This window comes from Terrapene carolina, unplaced genomic scaffold, assembly GCF_002925995.2.
Source record: "Terrapene carolina triunguis isolate 2854851 unplaced genomic scaffold, T_m_triunguis-2.0 Scaffold89, whole genome shotgun sequence".
Lineage (NCBI taxonomy): Eukaryota > Metazoa > Chordata > Testudines > Emydidae > Terrapene > Terrapene triunguis.
The window spans coordinates 13,674,076-13,691,020 of record NW_020664440.1 but is presented as its reverse complement, the minus strand read 5'-3'; the positions used below and the strand labels follow the sequence as shown (position 1 = coordinate 13,691,020).

At 39.5% G+C, this 16,945-nt stretch overlaps 1 protein-coding gene across 1 annotated transcript in view; it reads left to right on the top strand.

Moving 5' to 3' along the window:
* SUMF1 (sulfatase modifying factor 1) overlaps positions 1-15,980 on the top strand; it is a 68,829-nt gene extending 52,849 nt beyond the window's left edge. The window contains exons 8-9 of the mRNA XM_024196270.1: positions 2,163-2,222; positions 13,230-15,980. Coding sequence (XP_024052038.1) covers positions 2,163-2,222; positions 13,230-13,340 — 171 coding nt within the window. The 3' untranslated portion in view covers positions 13,341-15,980. The remainder of the gene's footprint in view (positions 1-2,162; positions 2,223-13,229) is intronic.
* Positions 15,981-16,945: the final 965 nt, after the last annotated feature.

Genomic DNA, 16,945 nt, shown 5'->3' with positions numbered 1-16,945 from the left:
TCGACACCCTCCTCCCCCATAGTGAAGACGTAGCCTGAGTTATCCTTCTTACACCTGTTCTATAGCTCTGCGAACTGATTTTCGGGGGTGAGCATCTTTCATAAGCACGAAGACTGTACAGTTTAAAAGCTGGGGGGAAATGTAAACTCCTGAAGACATAGTGTATGTGGGCCTACTTTCAGGTGTTTTATGAAGACCAATATGGCTCTGTACACTTCTTGTATCTGTACTAGAGAGGGGGATCATTTCTGTAATTGCGGTGGAGAAAGCTGGAAGTCTTTTCCTGAAACACCCCATCTTATTGGCAGATGGTGTTCCTGCTCAGAAAGGTTGAGTGCAACTGATGGACTGAGGCAGGTGGTTGGCTCCTAATTCTACCTGGTTATAAGGGAGGTGGGAATGGCTCACAGGTAAGAGAAAATCTAGGTTGTGTGCTCAGGAGTCCTGACAGAGCAACCCTAAGAGCAGCCAAGTCTGGGGAGAAGGTTTGAGCTGATTGTTGTACCTTATTTGGTAATGAAGCCAAATCCAGGAAACGGATGGATTTGGATTGCATACTGTGGCATCGCTTGTAGAATAGTTTGGAAAGAGATTTGGAAAAATGCTTGTATATCACCTCTTTAGTACTAGATTGCAAAACACCCTGAAGTAATCCCTCACCCCACCTCTGTAGTTGTAAGGATAAAAATGAGTAACAGAATTATGGTGAATTTACTGTGTGGTCTTTTGTCCCCCTACTCCCCATTTAAAAACCAGGCAGCATAGATTCAAATATCAGTCTCCTGGTTTTTTACAAATACCATTTTTAAGTAGATCACTGTTTTTTTGCTTTAAAAATACAGAACCTTGTTTTAGACATCATGCCGACTTTAAAATTCTTTTCTGCCACATAAGGAATTCTTCATTTACTTGGAGTTATCTGTGAGACTTTCACTGAGACACTTGACTGAAATATTTTAAGTAATTTGCAGAATATATGATTGTTCAGTAGGTAGTGAAATCTGAATACCTGTATATGTCAGAGCTCATTTACCCTGCCCAAGTAAGTTTTTCATTTGATACTGATTTTAGGCCCAATATGCCAGCAACACAATCCATAACATATTATTTAAGATATTTTTTATAGCTTTTGTAAGCAAGACATGCTCTCTTGCATGCAATTCCAGTTTGTGATAGTAAAGCTCTTCCTGCCTAGAGGAGGAGTTTCGTGTGAAGGAGAGAGAGCAACTTTTACTTGGACTCTTGTGGGAAATTTTCCCTTCAGAAGTAGCCTGTGTATAAATCCGTGGTGCAGACAAATATAAAATGCAGCGGTAGCTTGTATCTTGTAATGCCTTTCTTCCAGGTCTTCAAAGAGCTTCCCATGCTCTAGCTACTTAATACTTACAGAAGTAGGTGAGCAGTATGGTAACCATTTCACAGCTGTGCCCAGATTCACATATTGAGAATGTAGTGAAGCCACTAGTAGAACTCAGGTTTCCTGACTTACAGCCCCTGTTCTAATGGCTAGGCAACACTTCCCCCTTTTTGGGAGTGGAATTCATAAGGGATTGTAAAATTAAAGTCTGCATGAGAAGACATTATTGGTCTGATCTTCCTAAAGTGCGTGCACACAAAACATGCTTTTAATTGCAGGCCCATACAGTTACACAATGGCCCCACTGGACCTCGCAGAAAGCATTGAACTCTTCAGCTGCTTCCACGTGACACGTGGATGGGGAGAGAGGCAGTGCAGTGTGAATGACAGGTGAAGATGTATGATCTTGTCTCTTATGAGAATTCTGCAGCAACAGAGCTTTTTTCATATCTTCAACATCATTACTCTTCACACTTGTCATTCTGCTTATTACAGTATATTATGAGCTTCTTTAAAGAAACAGAATAGCACACTGCCCTCTTGACAGGTAGAACAATTATTAGAATTTCAAGTACTTATTACTTGAAGTGGTGAAATCAGAACAATTACTCTGTCCTGGCTTCCAATCTCTTGCAATGTAATTATTTCAAGCTTCTCTGTTTTCAGAAACAGCTGCAGTTTTTGTTTTGAATGCTGATGGTCATTCCTTTTTCATTTTCCTGCTCTTACCACTTTGTACCTTTACCTTGTAATTGGCTGTTGCTCTTTTTCAGAAGAAAAGTAACTGGTGTCCTTCCATCCACAGAAAGGGCCCTCATCAGGGACTGACAGAGTGAAGAAAGGTGGATCCTATATGTGCCATAAGGTAAAGCTAAAAGACTTACAGCAAACCTCACTGGTTTAACTCTCAGGCTATTGTTAGTAATTACTGCTTTCTATTTTTGTCTGCATGTATTTGTGATTATCTAATGAGACTAAGCTGAAATAAATACATTAGGCTATTAGTACATAATAGGAACCTGATACATGTTACACAGGAATAGTTCAAAAAATCTGCATAAACATTATATGGCTACATTTTTTAATTGCTCAGATAATTATCATGGTAGTACCCTTGAAAGGATATGTAAATATCTCAATGAAGCAAAATCATGTTCCCATATTACCAGAGATGATAAAGTACTAGTTTTCCACATCTAGAGATGTGATCTCAGAATTTAGCTGTCTCGGCTCCATAGGAGACAGTAGCCAATTTTGCCACTAATCTCCATCTACTGGTCTAGTTGATGCCACTTCTAGCAACGTCTAGGTTTGGCATGATGCTAACTTGGTTGTAGAGGCTCCACATTGTTCAGTGCAACAAACAGCCTCTTACAAAGTTAAGCAAATCAATATTGTATTGTACCATTTTACCCTGGCTTGACATGAGAGCTGGCAAAAAGAGAATTTACTTTTTGCAAATGTTGTCAGATCCAGGCTTGCAAAGTTATTGCAGTGTGAGTCCTTAATGGTTACTTCACTCAACCAAATATTGTCCTGTAAATGATGGAAAAGTCCTCAACTGCTGGTACTTCCCACATATCATATGTGCTCTCCTGAGTAGTCTGGAGACACCATTGTACTATGTCTTGTCCTATACCATTCCATTCCAGACCTTGATGATTGTTATCATTGGAGGAAAGGAAACCTAGCTTCTCTTCCAGAGGATGGTGTAACTTATGATTCTTGGATTTTTGTATGTAGAGTCTCCTGAGCAGCTCTCAACCATTTTCAGTACGCACTCTTGAAGTCGACACCTAGTATTCACTGGTTTTTTTGAGGGGTGTGTGTGTGTGTGGGGGGGGGGGGAGTTGATTATCTTTTTATTATAGCAAAGATTACTAGAGATCTTGGGGGCTCCCATACAGTTTTTTTCTGACCAAAACCTTCCTTTTTAGAACAGATGTTAAAATAAAACCTTGTGGTGCCCAGGAGTCAATTAGATGAGAATTACTGGAGTTGTTCTCTCCCCCTTTCCTAAAGCATCTTAATGTTTAAATGTTTAGGAACCTTCTACAAGTTAAGCAGATGTACTTATAAGTGCAAAGGCTTTTGACAGTGCACATCTTATTTCTTAAGACTTTTGAGAGAACATGAACTTTTTGGAGTTTCCATTTTATAAAAAGGTAAATGTGCCTATGTTAAAACCACTTATTTTATAAAGCATGGTAATTTAAGCAATATCTGATAATGACATTTGATCACAAAATTACTCTAGTTATTGCTAAAATTAGCAAGTAGTCATGGAAATATGCAAAATAACATGCTCCAGAATTCAGTGTGTTGCCTTTTTTGCTGTAAAGCCAAAAATTCAGTATTGGAGAAGGGAACTGGTGTTCCTTCTCTTTTAATAATCATGTTTCCAGAATTGCGGAATGTAGCCAATGCTCATGTTCTTTCTGTAGTTTTCTTGCAGGTAGTTCTCTACCATGTAGTTTTCTTGCAGTTTGGGAGCTGTAAGCATTAAATCAACCAAATACTGGTGAAATAGGAAAATTTAAATAAAAGAAATACTACCTAATCTGAAAACACGTTCTCCACAACTCCAGATTAAATTGGTTCAGGATAGTACTACTTAAACTGTGTTTTAAATCGGAATTAGTGTAAGGAACAAACACACATAACTGTGCCGTACTATGTTATATACAGTGAATAGGCATATTTCACTGTCAAGAACTAAATTATTCTTGATTTTTAAACACCCTCCTACCTCTTTGTCTTGATGGGGTAGTTATATGTCCAAATCCAGCAAAATAAGGGGTAGGAATAGCTTTGTACTGCACTTTTCATATGCCAATCATCTCAAGGCACAGTTAGTTAGATCCTGGTGATGCAGGAACTGTGTAGGTAAATATAAAAATGTCAAGTACTACTGAATTTGTGAAAGTGACTGCTTTGGAGACTCTGCAGTAGCTCGCACACAGTGTTGTGGATTAGAATGCAGGATTAGAGAGAGGAAATATTGGAACCCTCAGGTTTACCCTTCACTCATTTTGTAAATTACAATACAGTCTTCAGATTGCTTCTGGACAGTTGACAGAGACTGGAGTTAGTCAGGATCAAATCCTTATGGCTGTGTAGCACCTCCATCTTCCCTCCCCACAAGCCCTTTCCCTTGGGCTGTATTAGCTTTCCACTTGTTCAAGTCTATATCCTAGTTTAGAAGCTGAACTCACAAGTTCAGAGGTAAGAGTGCTGGCAGCTGAGCCAGGCTGATGTGAAGGAAGCTTGAGCATAACTCCCTTTTGCAAGTTTGTACACCTGGAGTCCTACCACACTGCCTCGCCAGTAAATCGTGTTAGCTGCAAGAATGCTTGTGGAGCTTATGATTATGTCAGTATCCTGAAATGACTCCGTGCTTGCAGAGATGAATGGGTGCAAAAAACTTCCCTTGTGTTACATAGGCTCCCCAAAAGGGGAAGTGCTTTAGTGGTCAAGCCTCAGAGGAACAGGGGAGGAGGCAGATGGTCCCAGTAGGGGCTTGGGCTAATAAAGTGTTAATTTTCTTACTAATAGTGAAACTAGAAAAGCTTTGAGAGGATTGGAAGCAAGAATATGACAAGTGGAGAAACTGAGAGAGCTTCAGAGAGTTTGGGAGGGTTGTTAGTCTGAGCGATGGGACTCATTGCTTGTTCTTTCCTCCCAAAGACTAACATTTCACTAATGCTGAGGTGAAGGATTAATGGATTCCACATGAAAACCTTTTTGAAATGTTACTCAATCTCATGTAAACATTCGGTCCGGTGATGTTTCATCTCTTTGCAGAGAGAATGTAACAGGCAGCAATAACTAGTCTCTCTCTGCCCCCCCCCCCCCCCCCAAAAAAAAGTGGATAATACCCATTCTGGAATTCTGTAGCTGCATTTATTGAACCTTCTTGTAAATATTTTCTTAATCTATAAAATAGATTGATGCTCCAGCTGTTTTATGAATATTTTCACTGTCTCCATCTTAGACCAATATTGATACTCCATGTACTGCTAGTTGTGAAGGATTGAACCTAAGAGTTCAAACTTCTAAAGCCAAGCCACTTTTTAGTTTTTCTCCAAAGTTTGCATTGTAAGAAGTATCTTGCGTATTACACTTTCATCACCTATAACTCAGTTACTGTTTGACCAACATGCTTTATGCTTCCAGGAAAAATTATTCGGCCTGCGAGGAAACTTTATATGGACAAAAGGGTATATCGAAGTGTAAGACTTAAGAAGTCAAACATATGGAAATCTAGTTGCAACCCTGTATAACACCAAATGTATTTATATTGCTTCCTTCATAAATAGCCACAAGGTGTAATGCCAGGACTTATCTGAGTGAAAGGGGAGTCATCAAACTGAATATTTTAAAATAGACTAATGAAAAAAATCACTTTCTGATAGAGCCCTCCTTTTAGCATCATGTCCTGAAACTTTATGGATTTCTTTCTTTCTTTTTTTCTTCAACAGCAGAAAAGACTTTATTTCTAAGGGTCTTTTCAATTAGTCATTTTCTCTCTTGTTAACTAACTAGAGAGGGAAATAGTGAAACTGACTGCACCCCACCTACTACTAAATGCAGATAATAAAACTGATGTCTAAATACATCCTCTGCTACTTTCATTTTTAGTAATCTTCATTGTCACTTGTAAGAATACACGGTACACCATTTGTGGCAAGTGTGACTTTCAGTTTGAGGAGGATCCTTTACCCAACAGGAATGTGGGGGGTGATGGGTAGTTGAAGAGAAACTGGTAAGAGATGGAGCTTTCAGCTTGGATAGCAGTGAGAGACTTGAAATTTATTTCTGAAGAGTTTGATTACTACCATCTCACAATAACCCTTCAAGTCTTATTGATTTAACTCCCAGCTTCTGGCATGAACAACAGCTGTGCCCCAAACTCTGTTCACGTTACACTAAAAATATGTCCCTCCTTTGTGTATTTGTTCAGATTAAAAACAAACCCATTCCATTCCTCTCCTTCTCAAAGCCTGCAGCTGGTAAATCATCCTCATAATTAGATTAAATTTCCTGTGAGAATGTAAGGTGAAATCAATGTCACACGTTAATTAGCAGCTTTGATTAAATTAACACTGGAATAGAATCTTCTTTACTGATGAATAATGTGACCCATTTTAAAGGCTTTTAAAGACTCTAGTCTTTTTTTTTTTTTTTTTTTTTGTTTTAAAATTTGGTTTTTTTTTATTACAAAAAATTGTATAGTACAAAGGATTTTGTATTAGATGCCTTTTAAAAGCCATTTAAATGGATTCCTCTACTCCCTTTAGAGTTGGCAAAGGGGGTGAGCAGGTGTGGGGGAGAGTGTGTGTGAGTGAGAGAGAGAGAGAGAGAGAACCTTGCTAAATAACCACTTTATTTTCAAAGCAGATAGTCTTGTAAAATCTAGTAGGATGCTGCTTCTTGCAGTATCATGAGTTGCACAGAGCCCTCTGCAGCATGCATGGCAGTTACTGTACACAGTATTTTTGCTCAGGGCAAAAACTGTTCTCTGGGTTCATAGTTTGTACCTATATCAAGAACTCTAGGTTGAATTAGTGGTGGAGGGATAGCTCAGTGGTTTGAGCATTGGCCTGCTAAACCCAGGGTTGTGAGTTCAATCCTTGAGGGGGCCCATTTAGGGATCTAGGGCAAAATCTGTCAGGGACAGTACTTGGTCCTGCTGTGAAGGCCGGAGACTAGACTCGACTCAATGACCTTTCAAGGTCCCTTCCAGTTCTATGAGATAGGTATATCTCCATATTTTATTTAAATTTCTCCTTAGGTGGAGGCACTTGACAGTTAATGGAGGTAAATACCAATGAACTGTCTCCACACTGAATGGGCAAAACTTGACTGCACGGAAGTTTGGTTATACAAATGAATCCCCTGCTTGGCCTATGAGCCTAGAATATAAGCCACTACAAAGTAGTAAAATATATGTACCTGTCTAGAAAGCAGCCTGTCCCCGTTCCCTTGTTCTTGTGACTTTCCTTCATAGGCAGAGAGACATCAAATTTCAATTCAGAACTAGTAGTGATTGTAGCAATGTAACATCTGAAGAAGGTTTCAGAGTAGCAGCCGTGTTAGTCTGTATCCGCAAAAAGAACAGGAGTACTTGTGGCACCTTAGGCTAGGTCTACACTACCGCGGGGTTCCGACCTAAGATACGCAACTTCAGCTACGTGAATACCGTAGCTGAAGTTGCGTATTTTAGGTCGGCTTACCTGGCGGTGAGGACGGGGGAAAGCCGACCGCTGCCGCCGACTCCGCTGCCGCCTCTTGACGAGGTGGATTTCCGGAGTCGACGGCAGAGCGATCAGGGATCGATTTTACCGCGTCCTCACGAGACGCGGTAAGTCGATCCCCGATAAACCGATTGCTACCCGCCGGATCGGCGGGTAGTGAAGACGTAGCCTTAGAGACTAACAAATTTATTTGAGCATAAGCTTTTGTGGGCTACAGCCCACTTCTTCGGATGCATAGCTGTAGCCCACGAAAGCTTATGCTCAAATAAATTTGTTAGTCTCTAAGGTGCCACAAGTACTCCTGTTCTTTCTGAAGAAGGTGTTCATAATGTCAGATAACTGATGGGCCATAATGTTTTGAATGGCACAGACAAACACCTTTAGGCTGGAATTTCACAAGCAGCTTAAGCAATTATTATGTTCACAGCCTGCAAATGAGGGCTTGTCTACATAAACAGTTTGTGGCAAGCTGGGGTGTAAATCTACTCTAGTCTGATGCAAAGTAATAAATGTCCATGTGGACCCTGCTGTCACAGGGTATGTCTATACTTGCCAATGACTTTATGTGGTGAAACTCAGAAGTTTCACCACAAAGAGAAAACCACCTCAACGAGAGGCGTACAGCTCTTACGGGTGATGCTTTTGTGGTGATGTGCAAGGGAAGGCATGTTCTTCCTGTTTACACAGCTTTTAGCCTCCACAGGTTATTCCACAGTGTCTAGGTGACCACGCTGGCCAGCAGCTCTGCTGCTCTGACGCCAGGTAAACAGACATCCACCCCTCGCCCTGTAAAGCTCTGGGAACTTTGAAATTCTCCTCCCTGTTTTCTTGGCAAGTGCTCACTTATCTGGCCAGGTGACAATGCCTGCTCCATGGAGCAAAGGATCCCCTGCTTGGAGCAATGCTGAGCTACTGGAGCTGATCAGTGTTTGGGGAGAGGAGGCCCCACCATTACCACCCCCACCCCCCACACACACACACACATACTTCCCACAAGACCTCTCCTCAAAATGGAGAGAGCTGCACTGTGGAATAGCTGCCCTCAATGCGCTGCTTTCATTGGCGATGGGTGATGGAAGTGCTGCAAATGTAAACTCTCTGATGCCTGTGGAAGTAAGTGAGTACACAAACCAGCGCTTTTCTTTCACCGGTTCACTATCACTGAGAGTGCAAAAACTCTGCAAGTTTAGACATAGCCACACAGTAAAAGTTCTTTGCTGTGCTTTTATCTACTCCCATTTCAAAGTGGGGTCGATCAAAATGCACTACAGAACTTCTAGCATGTGGCTGCAGGGTCTACATGGACACTTCAGTATGTGGCAGGACACTACTTATTTCTTAAAACCCAGAACTTTAACACACACAAACCAAAACACAGAGAGAAAACAGGCTGCTCCCTACAGCAGAGAAGCACAATTCACCCCCACCTTATTCTAGACTGGCTCTGCAGACTGACTGACTGAAAATCCAGATCAAATGTTTCCCTACTGAGCACCTAGCCTGAAAGAAGGACCAGGAAAACCCCTGAGAATTTAAAGTGATCGTTTATAATTTTAACACAGTTTTCAATATACTACAAGGCAGTTAGGTGCCCAAGTCCCAAAAAAATTCAAATGGGAGTTGGATTCTTAAATTAATTACTTTCCTCAGATGATAAAACACAACAAATTAGTATGTATAGCAAGTGTATCAGAATTAGAGCTGTGTGAATAACTGATTTCTTTTCCAAAACTCTTATAAATGTTATAAACAAGCACATTTGATCTGAAAGGAAGATGATGAACAAAGGAATCCCATAATGTCACTTTTAAACACCTGCCAGTTTAATCACATTTGTAATTTGTGTGTGTAGGAAAATCATTAGCATCTCCAATTGTAAATGCAAAATATTAACTGTTCTAAGCATATTGCAATTCATGAATGTGGACTCCTCAGTATTCAATATTAAGGCATATTTCATTAGTGTTTGAAATGCTATCATTATTTGAACATTACAAGGGGAGAGGTGGAGAGATCCTATTCCATTGTTAAAGTGTCTCTTTATAAACACAGCCAATTACCTCTGCTTTCTGCAGATGGTTCTAGAATATTTGTCACTTCATAGTTAATTTTTCCAAAAAGTGAGGAGCGTTCTACTTGATAGGAAGAAGTAGATAAAGACCCCTAGTTTTTGAATTGACCTACATTTTTACAAATAACTCCTTTTGCCTGTCCCAAGTTAAAGTCATAGTTTTGCAGCTTTAATCGTGCTTTCGGTGAATTCATTCTCCGAAAGGGAGCAAAATGCAAAGTCCAATAAATGGTGTAGTGGAAGAGGGAAAGCTAATTTTTTTTCAGTACTTACAGTTTATTAAACTGAAATAAAGCAAACTTCATATTACTGTATATACTCGTTCATAAGCCGAATATTTTTGGTAAAAAAGTGAAGCATCAAAGAGCTGGGGTCGGCTTATAAATGGGTCTACACCAAAATTTGATGATTTTAAACTCTATGGAATCATTGAATTGAATATCTAATACATTGTCGTTTTGTTTACATGGAGCGTATGCAGGCATGGAGCCCCTCAGCTCCCTGTGGCTGCGGTTCGCCATTTCTAGCCAATGGGAGCTACGGGAAGTGGTGCCACTTCCTGCAGCTCCCATTGGCTGGGAATGGCAAACCACGTCCACTGGGAGCTGAAGAGCTCCGTGCCTGCGAACGCTGCAGGTAAACAAAATGTCCAGGCCTGTTAGCGGCTTTTCCTAACAGGCCAGGAGCCAAAGTTTGCCAACCCCTGAAATATAGGGTCGGCTTATGAAAAGGTCATACAGTTTGTGCTGTTTTTACCTATCCATCTTGGGGGGGGGTCGACTTATAAACGAACGGGCTAATGAACGAGTATATATGGCACTTAATACTGCGTGCTGGAAATCTGAAAGGTGCCGAAATGAAATCTCTCCAACTTATTCAAACTTGTGTTATCCTAATTGCTGCAAGTTTCTTACTCTCTCCTAATTGGAATGGAAGTTTAGCTTTTTAAATCGGTAGTCCAATGTTAGGGGCTAAAATGGATGAAGTTCGTTTAATCCTTTCTGAATAATTTCTGGTGGCCCTTCCATTAAAAACTCTGGGCCAAATTCATCCTTGATGCTAGTGGAGTGAATTTGAATTTAATCCCTTTTGTTGGATTGTAAATTTGGTAAGCCTGCATATGTTGAGACATGCAGTGCTCACACAAACCAAATCTATAAATTACTAATTTTTTCTGATTTTCATTTTTGGACTAAAAAATCTGCAGAATAACACAAATGTTATCAACACTGGAAACAACTGACTTGGGACTGTGTGTATGTGTGGCAATCCTTGCATCTGCTCCGTTGACTATAACCATTCCTGACTGTCACCACTGAAGATTCAAATCTGTTCTACACAGAACAGGTACAGAATTAACAGTGCAAGCTTTTGACAGTTCCTTACCAATGTGCCTCAGTCCCAGCGGAGGGGCCACATTAAAGAGAGTCTGAGAGGGTAGGTCATGTTGGATAATCCTGTGCTGCCTCCCTCATATCAGGGAGATTTGAAATAGCAGTTCCTCCTCTGAGTTTCCTAAAGGGCAACTTGCATATAATTGCAGCCTATTCTGAAATCAGGCCAGTAAGAGAGGAAACTGTCAGCGCAAAATAATTGCTTACCAAGAACTTCTGACAGGTAGCTGAATCATCTATCCCAGTGGTTTCATTTTAAATGAAAATGTTTGTGGCCACCGATACAGATTATATCAGAGTATAGGTATCCCTAAAAAGACTACCAACAGGAATACCAGTACATAAGTTGGTCTTCAGTCCAGTTGCTTTTTTTCCTCGGGATTTCATTGTCATGTTCAATAGGATTCTTCTAGACAGATGTCAGTACCTTTCACTTCCAAATCCTCTTTATATATCAAGAACCTTTTCCCCATTAAATCAGGAAACTGAGTTTTATTCGCTACACAGAGAAGAAAGCAGAATAATAGACTGCCTTGCTGACACATCTTGTACAATGAAAAAAGGCTGGTTTGCACTCTGGCTGTCAAATAGTACAGCTACATTTATTGGGTTAAATTGAGAAATATTCATGTCTGATCTTATAGCTGTTTCAGTGTCCAAACCATGAAGTGCTACACTAGAATCTAATCTGTGCCTTAAGTATGTTTCAGTCTTATGTTGCAAATTAAGTTTGGGGGAGAGGCAGGATGCAATTCTAAATTTGACCTATAAAGATCTTCACAAAAAATTTTCAATTCTTCAAATGCATGGAATACAGATTTTTTTTTTTAAGGGGAATAGAGGGAGAGATCTATTAGTTACTAATCTTTTCAGATTTTCATTTTTTGACTAAAAATCTGCAGAATAATGTAAATGCTATCTATACTGGAAACATCTGAAAAGTGCAAGAAAAAGTATATTGGAATACACACTGAACTGCGTTCTGACATGGCCTTGCATTAAATATATTCATGTATATGTACTTTAAACTTGTGCAACTACTGTTTAAGGTATTTCATCTAAAGTCAATGTACTACAGTTCTCAATAAGCTAATATTAATTAGGGTTGCCAGGCGTCCGGTTTTCGACCACTGCTGCTTTCCCCAGTGCTCCATCACCCCGGCTCCTGCTGCCTCCATACCCACCTCCCCATTCAGGACTTAATTTGTCCCCAGCTTTGCTGGGACTCGGTAAGTCTGCTGTGAAAAGTGATATTTGTATGTTTGTTAATATTACTTTTCACAGCAGATTTAGTAGCTAGTAAGTCTAAAAAAAAAAAAAAGCAATCAAAAAAAGCAAAAGAAACAACAAGAAAAAAGACAGGAATGTGCAAAGCACCTTATTTGTGTTTCTATTCTGTTTAGGTCCAATAAAGAATAGAGACAACTGTATGTTGTTTTTATTATTGATTCTGCAAAAAAACCCTACATAAATAAATTACAATGATTTGGACATTTATATGTGCATATTTATTAATTTTTCCAAAAGTTAATTTAAGTATTTTAGGAAAAATTGTCAGAGTAGCCACCAGCAAGAGTTTGGTGGCTGCACTCTGAGGCCACCAAAAAATTTGTTGCGAGAACCCCATTAAGCTTGTATCTGCAAGCACTATATTGCTGACTAAAGCGTCATACCCTCCCGTGGTACTGCATAAATAACAGTGCTTTTAATCTTCAGAGTAGTTTACAAACTTTCCTTCATTTTCAGCACATCTGAGGTAGGTAATTGTTCCCAGTGTACCTCTTGATGCATTTGTAACATGCAATCTTATTACAGAGTCAATTTATTAGTTTCCTGTCCTGAAGAACTTCAACAAAATATAAAAAGATGGGGGGTGGGCAGGAAGGGAGGTGGAGTGGGATTAAGGGTAACCAAGTGTTCAAATAACTGTCAGATTTTCTCCTTGAGTTTCCTCTCTTCCATCCAATAGGCTTTTCCAACTTTTTCCCATCGGCCTGGTGCTTGACTGTCATCTTTGCCCGTCAGTAGCAAACATCAGCAGCAATTGAAACGCTCTGTGATATTAGTCTAACCAGCCCTTACTTCTGTAGACATAGACACAAGCTGTAATATGCGCTTAAGTGACTTTTTTTTTTTCCCTTGCCTTCTAGTCCTATTGCTACAGGTATCGCTGTGCAGCCCGCAGTCAAAACACTCCTGATAGTTCTGCTTCAAACCTGGGATTCCGTTGTGCAGCAGACACTCTGCCAGCTTTACAGTGACAGAACTTGTTGGTGCTTTGAAGCCACAGGGGACTAAAAATTTCACTCCAGCACGAGGAGTTTTGTGGAGCTCCAGCCTGCTGAGATGTTCTGCAGTTACCAGTCTCTAGTGAGACAAAACAAGATATCCAGCTAATTAAAAAGGACATCGTTGGAGAAAATCACCTTCCAATATAAGTCAATGCCAGTCAGAGACATTTAATTCTATAACCAATCTTTAGAGAAGTTGGGTTGAATTCCCGTATCAACTGTGCAGGTGAAAACATGGCGTTAATGCTATTGATTTCATTAGAAATATTCTAGATTTACACCAGGATAGAACTAACCAGAACCTTCCTGACTGCATTTTGAAAAGGATATTTTGTTTCAGATATTATTTTTATCTCCTCTAGAGAAGATGCTCTTCAGTACTGAGTAAGTATTTTATGATGGATTTACCTAAGTGATCCAAAACCCTCAAGTAGGCCCTACAAACTTTGGGAGGAGTTAAAGGAAAATTTTGAGCTTTTGTAGCATTTACTTGTTATATCCTGAGTAATATAGGAAACATATTGTCAATTATAACTGAAGGTTCATGGACGGAAGAAAAACATTCCACTTTATCTATTACCCTATATTGGCAATTGGCTATGCTTTTGTAGATTTAGGCTACCTACAAATATGTAGGTAGCCTACATTTGTAAGAATGTAGTGTAGCTCTTATACTGCATTCCTTTTGCACGTGAACATTGTGTTCAGAAAAGACCCTTGCCCAGGTGAGTAGTAACTTTCTCCCCTTTTAGAAAATTGGCAGCTTTTATTCGAATAGGGATGATAGTCCCATAAAGGATTGAACATTTATTGCCTTTACACTGGAAACTTGTAGCGATAGAAACACACCAGAGATTTCCTTTAACGTCTATCTAACATTGTGTAGATTTATTTTGGGGGCTTTAAGTTATTTATTCAAACTAGTGATTTTAAAGTTTTCTTTAACGGTGAATGGCTCTTCTGATATGAAAGCTTGCATGAAAAGACAGGAAATTTGAACTGAATGGAAAGTTTCTCATAGGCTTCATTGGGAAAACCTTGAGGTTGTCCTTAAATAAGTTTCGAAATGTATTGAAAAGCTCCATGTAGTTGTGGCTGGTAAATTAACTCAATCAGCTTGGGCTTTTCATGTTAAAATACACTTGAATCTTTCTTCTCTAATGTGCTTCACTCTTACCAGCACAGTGCTGCTGACTCTGGGACCCAGCCGTAGGAGCAGATGGAAAAGTTTCCATGTCAACCACTTACTCTTTATTCTAACTTTAATCTAATCAAGAAACTTTCTGTTTGCTGAATATTAAGAAGCTCCTAACCTGAATGTGCCAATCCTTTAGGCATGGGTTCTATTCCCAGCTGTTCCACTGACTCGGTGATCTAGGACAAGTCTTGTGTCTCAGTTTCCCCATCTATACAAAGGCACGTAAGCCTGATTCCCATTTTTAAAGTGCTTTGAGATCTATGAATAAGATGGGGTAAGTGTGTTTGTAATAGCAATATTTTGTATTCATATTATTCGCTTGTTTCCAGCACTTCTTGCCTATAACTTTGATAGGTAGGCGTTAAGATACAAAGACATTAGTTGCCAACTTCTGCCCTGGGATAGTGAGTTTCCCACCGAATGGAAAGCCACTACAGAGGGGTATTCCTATGGGAGTGACCATGCAGTTCACCCACCCCAGGCCCCATTGGCATAGGAACTAAAGTTACACTTACACGACAGACTAAAATTCAGCGAAAGCCATTAAAGTATAAACATTTGCCAATGCGAAGTGTTAAAACATATCACGTAATCATAGGAAAAAGCTGTGGTATCTCAAGGAACTGTTGGGAAAGACTAACTGACCAGTTGTATATACTAAACACAGTGCTCACAATAGTGCATCCACTGAAACAAATGGGAGGAAAAATGCTGTCCACCTTAGTTTAAACTTCCTGCGCTATCATAGGGACATGTCTGCCTTTGTGGAAGGGAGTATGTGAAAATTCTTTGTTTTGAGGCATTGTCATTATTGAACACCTCTTTATTTATATACAATATAAAAAAGTGTCTGGTTCTGAAGCTTTGAAAAATCATTGGAATTTCTGTCTCTGAATGGCAGCTTCAGAGTAATGCTTGTTCAGAAGTGGGGCATGTCTGTCAAGATTTACTGTCCCAAGTGGCATAGGTGTAAACTTCCTTCTGGTGGTCTTTCATTCTGGTGGCTTAACTTGTTTGTTTCATATAAAAGCATTAGCTTGAACTATTCCCACTTTTTTTTACACTTTTACAGCAATCGATCAGAACTTTGATAAAATGATTAAACTGAACATTCTGTAAACAACTGAGGTTTTTGAATTACTATTCATCTCACTTCACTCTTCAGCCATCTGCAAAGCATGTGGTTTGTCACTGGGCAAATCAGATATCCCTCTAGCAGTGTTCAGAGAAACAAGGTAAATTTCCTTCCCCTTCATTCTACCAAAAGAGAACAATGCCATATTTAAAACTTTTTTATGCTGGAAGATGGAAAGTGGGAAAACTTTCTTGGATTACTCTGATCTGTATTATGGAAATGTTAAACTACTACCTAGGCACAAATAATAGGTGAGACGTTTAAAGTACTGTACAATAGTAAGGCATCTAATTTAAAACTAATAAAATATTAAGAATATGGGTAGCATCCTCTAAAGATATTTTTTTATTTTTTCAGATCTCTTTAGCCCCCTCTATCATGTTTACAGATGAACATTTCAGGAAAAGTTTGGTGAACAATAGCTTGCTGTTTTCCAATGGCGGGGCGCTAGTATTCACATCCTCACATTACGACATATACAGGCAGTTGAAAGATTTGTTGCTTCTGATGTTCTTTCATATTTGTTCTTATTCCTACAATACATAATAGTACAAAATGTCCCCTTTTTATTCCTGCCACATCCATATTTAGCATGGGATTAAAACCTCCCGAATTTGTTTACAACTTTGTTTAGCAAAAGTTTGAAAAATTTCCCCCTTAGAGTATCATGAGAACCTCCAACTTTCAATCAGCAATTCTACAGAAATACTAGTTACAGCTATAGAACTGAAAGAATTAATCCCAGAGGGTTGCAATCTGTCCTCCCCCCCCCCCCCCAAAAAAAAGGATTAATGTTATAACTAAACCACTTGTATTTCTAACGAAAATCATCCCTAGGCACTGAGAGGGTTCTCCCAGGTTCCTGGCTATCAGAGAAGTATTATTGCCCTGATTCAGCAAAGCACTTGTGACTTCAGTGGAACTTAAGCATGTACTAGAAATTAAGCACATGTTTTAAGTGCTTTACTGAATCAAGGCCTAAATGGTATCACTTTGTCTGCAGAATCTGACTAGTCTTACAGTTCTTTTAGACAGTCTTAAAGTATCCTGACTCAGCAAGGAGCCCCTGTGTGAAGCCCATTGAAGTTTATAGGACTCAGTGAGTGCACAGGTGTTCACCCACTCAGAGTTTGCAAGATAAGGCCCCTAAATGTAAAATCTGATCATTTGTAACAAGTTTTCTTATTGAAAGGAAGGAATTTGTGATTGAGCCCAAACCAAAAATGTGTATCAACCCCCCCC